General features: G+C 34.4%; 1 protein-coding gene and 1 pseudogene across 1 annotated transcript; one reads left to right on the top strand and one right to left on the bottom strand.

Moving 5' to 3' along the window:
- The first annotated feature begins 295 nt into the window (after positions 1-295).
- Positions 296-2,819, top strand: LOC125590511 (annotated as a pseudogene).
- A 3,730-nt stretch (positions 2,820-6,549) lies between these two features.
- LOC125590510 lies at positions 6,550-7,534 on the bottom strand. The gene is made up of 2 exons (XM_048764097.1): positions 6,909-7,534; positions 6,550-6,829 (listed from the first exon to the last, which is right to left on the bottom strand). The coding sequence occupies exons 1-2, from the start codon at positions 7,532-7,534 to the stop codon at positions 6,550-6,552; spliced, it is 906 nt and encodes a 301-aa protein (XP_048620054.1).
- Positions 7,535-10,995: the final 3,461 nt, after the last annotated feature.

The raw sequence follows: 10,995 nt of genomic DNA, 5'->3' as shown, positions 1-10,995 counted from the left end.
TGATACCATCACGTCATATGGATTTGTAGAGATCATCGTTGATCGATGTATCTACATTAAGATCAGTGGGAGTAAGTTTGTGATTTTAGTCCTATATGTTGATGATATTTTGCTTGCTGCAAATGACATGGGTATGTTACATGATGTGAAAAATTATCTCTCTAAGAACTTTGAAATGAAAGATATGGGTGAGGCATCTTATGTGATCGGGATAGAAATATTTCGAGTATGATCACAAGGACTGTTGAGTTTGTCTCAGAAAGGATATATCAATAAGATCTTAAAGAGATATAAAATGGAAAAATGCGCTGCAGGAATAGCTCCAATTCAGAAGGGGGATAAGTTCAGTAAAATGCAATGTCCTAAGAATGAATTGGAGCGTAAGAAAATGGAAAGAATTCCCTATGCATCGGTGGTTGGGAGTTTGAACTATGTTCAAACATGTACTCGACCCGATATCAACTTTGCTATTGGAATGTTGGGTCGATATCAAAGTAATCCCGGAATGGACCACTGGAAAGCTGCAAAGAAGGTTATCAGGTACTTGCAAGGCACCAAAGAGCACATGCTTACATATAAGAGATCTGATCAGCTGGAAGTCATTGGATATTCAGATTCAAACTATGCTGGATGCGTTGATAGCAGAAAATTTTGGCTACTTGTTCCTATTAGTTGGGGGAGCAATATCATGGAAGAGTGGAAAGCAGTCTGTCATTGCTACTTCCACTATGGAGGCTGAATTTGTGTCATGCTTTGAGGCCACAGTTCATGCACTATGGCTGCGGAACTTTATCTCAGGGCTTCGGATTGTCGACACTATAGCCAAGCCGCTGAGAATTTACTGCGATAATTCTGCAGCTGTCTTCTTTTCCAAGAACGACAAGTACTCGAAGGGTGCTAAGCACATGGAGTTGAAGTACCTGTCTGTTAAAGAAGAAGTTCAGAAACAGAGAGTGTCATTCGAGCACATAAGGACGGACATGATGGTAGCGGATCCGCTAACTAAAGGTTTACCACCCAAGGCGTTCAATGGCCATGTAGAGCGTATGGGTATTATAGATAAGGCTTTGCTATTTAGTTATGGGATGCTCATTATGTATTTGACACTGAGAATTCACATAAAGTTATGTTTCTGATTTATTAATCATGTTATCATTAAAGTATATGTATACACTTATGGTTCGTAGATAACATATAGTTGGTTTGAGAAATAAAGGTTCTTCTCATGTAAGGATAATATAAAGTTAGAATTGGTTTGTGGTACATGGAAGAGACTATGCCGATTAAATGACATACAACCGCCATGATTCGATCAGTTTTAATTTTAGTAAAGATCAAGTGAACTTGATATAAAAGTGCACATTAAAGTTATTGAACCCTTAAGTCGACACAAAAGTCAAGTGGGAGAATGTAAGAATATTTTATATTCTATATGACATATGTATCTATTGGTTTAATATAAAGTTCAAGTTGATATTAATGTTTTTAGATTCTAATATAAAAGGCTATACCGTGATGGATTGGTTTCGATTAATGAATTAGAATCCGGGTGTATTGATAACCTTCCTACTTTACCTTATATTTATAAATGTCCTTAATCTCATAATTATATACATATATGCTATATATATTAAAGAATGGTATATAACATATATGAGTATACATTGTGGTACGGTTATTATATCAAAGAGTTATGTTGGAATTGTGGAGAGTTGTGTTGCTTAACACACACAACCCTTTGACTAATATAAAAGATCTCGTGCATCGTCTTTTGCACACGGAAGAAAACAAAAGTCTTTCAAAACACATAATAATAATACTGATTATCAACAAGAGAGATTAAGAAAGGTTTGGGATTTCTTGTCCATCAAGAAAATCACCAAAAGGAAAAGATGAAAGAGGAGAACATCAATTGGTGGGATTGCATCTAAGCATGGATCAAGGTTAGTGCTTCTGCTTTGTTTAGAAACATGTTAGGATTGAATCAAGGCAAATCTAAATTAGGTCTTGGTGAAGAAATAAATTAACATTCTCCGCCGGAGAAAGGCATCGATGATGGCCGATTAACCGAGGATTTCAGCAAGAAGTTGAGGTTTCCAGAAGAAGGAGAAGATGATGATGAAGAAGAATTCTCTTTTGCTTATGTAAACGCAGAAGGATATCCAATCGCCGCGGAAGAAGCTTTCGAGGACGGTCACATCCGTCCTGCTTACCCTCTGTTCAACAGCGACCTCCTCTTCGATTACGAAAAAGACGGCGTTTCAGCGACCGATGACAGCAACGAGACTGTCCGGCCGCGTCTTAGAAAACTCTTTGTGGAGGATCGCGACGGAGACGGCGACGGTAAGAGCACGGAGGAGGGTTCAAAACTCGATCCTTTGGGACCGTACTGATCGTGGCCGGGCGGAACGGTTGCGGAAGCGTCGCCGGAAACTTGCCGAAACTCCACGGGATTCTCGAAGCTATGGAGGTTTAGGGATCTCGTCTTGAGAAGCAACAGCGACGGAAGAAACGCGTTTGTTTTCTTGAACAGTAACGTTAGCGGTGGGGACAAGGACCAGTCTTCGTCTTCTTCTTCTGCGGCGGCGAAGTTGACCAGTGAAGATGATAAGAAGTAAATGGAGGCGGAGAATAAGTCAGCAAAGGGAAAAGAGGAAACAACGTCGTCGAGGAAGAGGACAAAGTCGGGGCACGAGAAGCTTTACATGAGGAACAGAACAATGAAGGAAGAAGGGAAACACAGATCGTATCTTCCCTACAAGCAAGTTGGATTCTTCACTAATGTGAATGGTCTTACCAGAAATATTCATCCTTTCTGACAATATTTGTCTTTTTTGATGTAAAAGAATGGGAATTCTATATCTTTCATTAATGAATAAGACATCCCTTATATAAGGTTTACAAGATGGAGATAAAAGGAAAGAGTACAAATCATAATCCAACTAGATTTAAGATAACTACTAAATACATAAATGGAAAGATTACATATACAAGGAAAAGAAAATAGGGTTTCCTTTTCTCTAAAGCTTGTGGCCGCCTCTTTCTCTCTTCTAAGGCATGCAGCCGCCTCTCTCTCCTCTCTCTAGGGTTTCGGCTATGTCTCTTTCTTCTAGGGTTTGGGTCGGTTATGGACCGGGCCGGTTATGGACATTCATCACTTGATTTATAACACTTTCCCTTTGATGTCATAACCATACATGATTGTAATACGCTTCACGTTGCATCATTAAAACCTTATCAGGAAAAACCCAGTGGGACAAAACCATGATGAAGGAAAAATAGTACAACACGTACTACTCCCCTGATGTGAACCTCAGTGGAAGTTCTTTAGTTTACGCATCTGATGTGTGATCTTCCTGAACGTGCAGGTGGGAAGTAAACAAATCGGTCAAGTTATTACTGAATCGTAATTGGACCAATTCGACCTCTTCGGCCTTTTCTCATGTCCTTTGACATCGTGTGTCTTAGTAAAGTAGATGTGCTGAGCAATGCGGATTGCATTGTACTCGAAGATCACTGTCGGTTCTTTGGAAACTCATGTGTGCATGAGTCTTTACAAATCGTGTGTATATGGACAATATACCGAGCATGGTTCCATGACTTAATAATCTCAGGTTGTAAACCTATGATCCGGTGTATCTTCTACACGGATGTGTACCAATATCTTGTCCATTGATCTTTCTCTATTATCATGTTGAGTCATAGATCTCAACCACATAAGCTCTCGAATACCTTGGCTATTATGATTGGTTATGATGATAAAGTGCGGACTACAATCGACCATACTGTATTCTGATCGATTCATGTTTTGAATTATAGACATTGTCTATATATGTCCGCAACTCGTTCCATGAGCGTCCAAGATCATTGCTGCAAGGATTTTATAGTCTTATCAAACTATGGCTCTGCGGCCAAATACATTTGTGGACCTCGGTTATCAATCTCTCTTGCATTCGGTAATGCCATATATATCAGACATTGCAGTCCTTTATCCATATCTTGATGGCGTCCCATGACCTCTCTGCTGTGGATCATATCACACACTGAATATACATTAGGTCATGGACTTCGATCACACATTCTTATGGACTGCAACCTATTGGTATCAGATCGAGAAGGATAGATTAATGTCTCCTCTCAGCCTCACACCGGCAGCAGACTGTTCTGCTATGCCGGATCCTTATCTAAGGGATCTGATGTTGGATTGTTCTATCCGGAGAACATACTATCTGAGGTAGCAAGCTGAGGCAATCCGAATTACCTTTCTTTGGGATGATATTTCTTTTCCACTAGCCCGTACTACAATCTAGTCGGTCCATGCTAGTGTCACAGATCTGTATAAACATTTTAACCTCTCTTTAGGTTGGTCTCTTTAGGTTGGTTTAGTATAAACACAAAGAATTCGAATTTCTTTATTAGTTTACATATGAACTGAATTTGATCGTTCTTATAGAACTCCTTTACTAGTATTACATACTATATGCAGCTGCTTTGTTTCAGTCCATGAACAGCTTAGGAACAATGTTGTATTTTATCCAGTGATCCATATGCTGCTTACTACATCTTTATATGTCAATCTAATTTTTTTTTATGACGAGACCTTTGTCAATTTTGAAATTGTGTGGCAGCATCCACCACATAGGAGTTTATCTCCTTATAATTTGTTCCATGGTCTATGTGAGTATCCTTGTGTAACAAGCTATGATTATATGTTGTTAGTAGGAAACATGAACACCTTTAGACCTCGTGATCATGTACCATATCTCACGGTTTCTTTTCCCTCACAAGACCCATCTATTTCAGTGGTTTATATCAGATGGTGTTTCTGTATATGTACGTATGGCCAATACGCATATCTCTTCTTTATAGATAATTTAAACCCCACGTTTATCTTTTCAATCTAATCTTTAATCTTTATGAGTACTCTTTCGTGGGTTCTGATCCTCGTTTATATCTTAATGTTCAAGTGCTACTCTCTTATGTACAAATATATCTTTCTGTGTCGACACTTATATATGGTTCCATTGTGTTCCAGACATGATCTAATCGATTTGAGATTTCATTATCTAGGACCTTTGTTACCTAGTAGCTTGGCGTCCCAAACTACATGGTTTGGTACCTTAGATGTTTAGCTACGCAGCCTTTTCTCAATGTCTGGTCTTGTTTCCTTATGACCTCGGATTTGTATTATGCACCTTTCTCTTTTTCTTTCCGAGGTTCCTTATCTTATGGAACACTTTGGTCTATCTTGTATAGACTCTGTAACAACTTGACTGTGTCTCTTTCTAGTACATCAGATTTCGTTTGGTGCTAAGCTGGTTATGACTTAGTCATTCTTTTCTTTTCTTTTCGGGTCAGAGTCTGGCATCTCGATTAGCTAGCTATGTATAATCTTTTCTTTCTTTGGACGTCTATAATTCTAATCCGAGGATCTTTGCCAAGACAATGATGGTTGATACCATTCTGTTTCTTATCATTCTTTACTCTTTACCAGCTTATAGCTTTCTCCTTTTAATGTTGGATAGTCGGATTCATTGATCATGCAATCCGTGTACCTGGCCACTTTCTGATCACCCATATTTGGCTCAAGGTCTCTTAGAAGTCGTGGGAGAAATTCATACTCTTATCCAACATATATTCCCAATCCTCTTCTGAGGTTCCATCTTAGACGGCACATATGTCTGTGGTGGTTTATTCAAAGTCTCTTAAGATGGTGTATGTCTGGTTTATGACCCGTATTCAATCTGAGATTGGAATATCTATGCTCACTTATATGGCCTGATATATTTTTACTTTATATACATGTAAATCCATGATGTCCCTAAGCTTTATGATGGATCCTTATAGGTAATGGACTGCACGGCCAAGCCGTTTATATCATGGTCATAGACCATGGTTCACGAATTTGTTCACGAATTTGTAGTATTGATCATGTATCACGGGTTTATCCTCTCTCCCCCTCATGAACATACTATAATTTCGTGATGCTTACGACAATAAAGCCTAATGAGTTTCCCTTTGTGTACATGTTTCACAACGTGAGATCTTATGGGATAACTCTTTGTGCCTTCTCAATATCAATCTTTGCATCAAGTTTAGACTAGGATGGCTAATCCAGTCTTGCCATAAAGTGTATAATTTTCTTGGGATATATCAGTATGATCACCACGGCTCTTGCCTCTTATCATACTGATCTGTAGCATAGTTTAGATCAGTAGATTACATAAGTATAGTCTTGACCACTTTCTTAAAAGGGTCTTAGGCGTTTTCTTTCTTTCTTAAATCTGAAGGAACTTGTTTCCTTTTGCCCATTGTTTCTATTTGGAAACCATATTAACTCAATGGGTCATACATTCTTGGGTGTATATAATGCCCTTTAGGCAATGCCTAAGCCATAGATTTCTTACCAGGCTACTATAACCGTACTATAATGCCCTTTAGGCAATTTCTTTATCAATAAAATCATTCACATTATCAAGCAAAATCAGGCAAGATATAATAACAATAAACTCAAAGCATTTCATAAAATAATAAGACAAGATGTCGATTTTAGTCTTTGAGACAATCAGAAGTCTCAAAATCCAAGAGGTCGTCCTTTTCAAGGTCGGAATCAACATCAGCATCATACCCGGTATCATGAACCATATGGGCTTCCGGGTTCTTGTTCTTAAGGTTCTCTTGATAGAGCTCACATAGATGTTTAGGGGTTCTACAATTCTTGGCCCAATGGTTACTCATCCTGCATCTGTGACAAGCTGATTTGGTCGAGTTAGACGGTTTGGATATGCCGCCTCGACCACGGCCATAACTGCCTCGGCCACGGCCATAGCTGGAACCACGACCACGGTTATTGTGGTTTCCTTGCCGGTTTGCCGTGTGATCTCTTATCATCATGGACGTGGTTGCACTCTTTGGGATCTTTCTTTTCAGCCTCATTGGCTTCTGGTAATGTTGTTGTTCCTATGGGTCCCATCTCACTGTTTTTCATCAGGAGTTCATTATTAGCCTCGGCCAGGAGTAGGCACGAGATCAGATCAGTGTATGAGGCGAAGCCTCTCTTTCTATACTGTTGTTGCAGCAACACATTCGTCGAATGGAACGTGGAGAATGTTTTATCAAGCAACTCTTTCTCGGTTACTTCCTCACCACAAAGTCTCATCATTGAGACTATCTTAAACAATATTGAATTGTATTCATCCACAGACTTATAGTCCATGAATCTGAGATTCTTCCACACATGTTTAGCCTTTGGTAATAGCACCGTTTTCTGGTGATCATATCGTCGCTGTAAAGCGGTCCAAAGGTCTAGTGAATTCTCCATGGTGAGGTACTGATCTTTTAGACCCTCAATGAGATGGTGGCGTATAATACTTATAGCCCTGTACTGATTCGTATCAGTCTCATTGTTGCCCTCGATGATAGCATCACCGAGTTCCTTTGACCACAAGTCAATCTTTGTGTCAAGTGCCCAATGCAAATAGTTGTCTCCGGGGAGATTAAGGGCAGCATAGTCTAGGTTTGAGATTTTCGACATCTGAATCACATTATCATTCGAAATTTAGGGTTTCACAATGTGATCATGTGGCCGCAAGACAATCAATAATCTCGGCCACAAGAAAGTCTTATACAATCATGTTTTCAAACAATCTAAAATGACCATGGTGCGATCAATCATAGATTCTATATTAGGCCGCACGACCATACAATTCTATGATGCAAACTATTCAAGTTTATACGATCTATATGTCATGCTGGTCGATATTTTAAAACAAAACGAATGCAATTCATATTCAGTTTTATATGTTTATGCAAACAACCCTAATCAATCGGTTTCTTATTATGAAAATTAGAGTTTTGATTTAAGCAATACTAGAATTCGATTTTAGCAATATGAGATCAAGGTTTCAAGGCCTTTAGGAATTTAAAACGAGATTTAGAGTTTCAAACATTTAAGTGGCCGATTTTATCAACATGAGGTTAAGGGTTTCAAGGCCTTAAGATTTTAGTTTCGAGATTCAATCAATCTATTAATCTTAAAACTCAGATCATCAATCATTCAATCAAGCAAGAACAATTTAAAATCGATTTCAAGCTTTAGGGTTTTAGGGTTTTGATTCCAAGATTTAGGGTTTTCATAATTCATATCAGAACAATCAATCAACATGTTCTAATGGAATCGATTTCAATCTAGTGATTATAAGATGATCAGTTTTAGGTTATACCAATTTTTAGGGTTTATCAAGAACATTGGATTTCCATAATAATGGATTAGGGTTTTAGGGTTTGATCATTATGTTCTTAGATTAATTGGTATACCTTTGTTTGTAGGGTTGAAACCGGACCACCAAAGAGAACGAATGAACCTCGAGCTGCACACTGACGGACGCGAGCTGGCTGTCGTCGGATGCGAGCTGAACGGGACGGGACGAGTCTGCTTCCTATCGGGTTTGCAAGCGGCTGATCGGGATTGCGAGCTGGTTGATCAGGAACACGAGCTGGCTGTGATGCGAACGGAAGCTGAGGTCGTCTAGGATCAGGAACACCTTAGGGATGGAGCTGATCAGTTCCTCACGAGCTGGAACGCGAGCTAGGACGAATTAGGGTTCGTCGGGATTAGGTTAAAGTCGCCGCCTAGGTTAGGTTTAAGGGATTGGCGATTTTAGCTTAGATTGCAGAGAACAATCGTGCTGATAACGTGTTGTAAAATAATGGGAATTCTATATCTTTCATTAATGAATAAGACATCCCTTATATAAGGTTTACAAGATAGAGATAAAAGGAAAGAGTACAAATCATAATCCAACTAGATTTAGGATAACTACTAAATGCATAAATGAAAAGATTACATATACAAGGAAAAGGAAATAGAGTTTCCTTCTCTCTAAAGCTATGTCTCTTTCTTCTAGGGTTTGGGCCGGTTATGGACCGGGCCGGTTATGGACATTCATCACTTAATTTATAACATCTTTAGTGATATCCATCTAATCTATTAATTTAGGATCCGATTTTTATCTACCATTAACAAGTCATAGTAGGACCACTTAAAGAACTATTTAACATGAAATATTTGATTATTTACATTAATAATAAACCAACTATAAATTTGAATTTTATTTTTTTAATTATAACAAAATCTGTTGAGAAAAAATCTAACAAAATCTTACTTAAACATTTAAATATTTTATAAACTAACATATTAATTAATTTCGTAATTAGAAATATAATATTGTTATAAATCAATGTTAACTAAAATTTTATTATAAAAAAAGTAAATAAAAATTATATACTATTTTTTATAAATTCTATAATTATATTTTGTATTATATAAAAATAGAAGTGCTATATGAATTAAATATGACAAAATTATATTAAATAGGTAAATTAACAAATTTTATTATAATTTTTTTTTCATTTAAATAAATTATCACTCATCATTAAAATGAGTTAAAATTTGTAAACTATATAATATTTAAAAAAAAAATTATTAACATAGGTTAAACTTTTATATCTACAACTATATATTATCTTTTTAAACTCTCAACAGTATATTTTAAAAAAACATTATATACAAAAATATAACAGTATATAATAACATTTAGTTCATATACTATTTAAAATATATGTTATTAGAAACCTATAAAATTTTAGTAATTCATTTAAAATATTAATGACAAATCAAATTTTAATTATAATATTTTATATCTAATCTATTAATTTAGGGTCCTATTTTTATCTACCATTAACAAGTCATAGTATGACCAATTAAAGAACTATTTAACATGAAATATTTGATTATTTAAATTAATAATGAACCAACTATAAATTTGGGTTTTATTTTCTAATTATAACTAAATCTATTGAGAAAGAATCTAACAAAATCTTACTTAAATATTTAAATATTTTATAAAATAACATATTAATTAATTTCGTAATTAGAAATATAATATTATTATAAATCAATGTTAACAAAAATTTTATTATAAAACAGGTAAATAAAAATTATATACTATTTTTTATAAATTCTGTAATTATATTTTGTATTATATAAAAATAAAAGTGCTCTATGAATTAAATATGACAAAATTATATTAAATAGGTAAATTAACAAATTTTATTATAATTTTTTTTCATTTAAATAAATTATCACTTATCATTAAAATGAGTTAAAATTTGTAAACTATATAATATTAAAAAAAAAATTATTAACATAGGTTAAAATTTTATATCTACAACTATATATTATCTTTTTTAACTCTCAACAGTATATTTTAAAAAAACATTATATACAAAAATATAACAGTATATAATAACATTTAGTTCATATACTATTTAAAATATATGTTATTCGAAAACTATAAAATTTTAGTAATTCATTTAAAATATTAATGACAAATTAAATTTTAATTATAATATTTTATATCTAATCTATTAATTTAGGGTCCTATTTTTTCTACCATTAACAAGTCATAGTAGGACCACTTAAAGAACTATTTAACATGAAATATTTAATTATTTAAATTAATAATAAACCAACTATAAATTTGAATTTTATTTTTTAATTATAACAAAATCTATTGAGAAAGAATCTAACAAAATCTTACTTAAACATTTAAATATTTTATAAAATAACATATTATTTAATTTCGTAATTAGAAATATAATATTATTATAAATCAATGTTAACTAAAATTTTATTATAAACAAGTAAATAAAAATTATATACTATTTTTCACACATTCTGTAATTATATTTTGTATTATATAAAAATAGAAGTGCTATATGAATTAAATATTACAAAATTATATTAAATAGGTAAATTAACAAAATTTATTATAATTTTTTTTTCATTTAAATAAATTATCACACATCATTAAAATGGGTTAAAATTTGTAAACTATATAATATTAAAAAAACAAATTTATTAACATAGGTTAAACTTTTATATCTACAACTATATATTATCTTTTTAAACTCTCAACAGTATATTTTTTAAAA

This window comes from Brassica napus, chromosome C7 (assembly GCF_020379485.1).
Source record: "Brassica napus cultivar Da-Ae chromosome C7, Da-Ae, whole genome shotgun sequence".
Taxonomy (NCBI): domain Eukaryota; kingdom Viridiplantae; phylum Streptophyta; class Magnoliopsida; order Brassicales; family Brassicaceae; genus Brassica; species Brassica napus.
The sequence above is the reverse complement of the archived record's forward strand: the minus strand, read 5'-3'. Positions and strand labels throughout refer to the sequence as shown.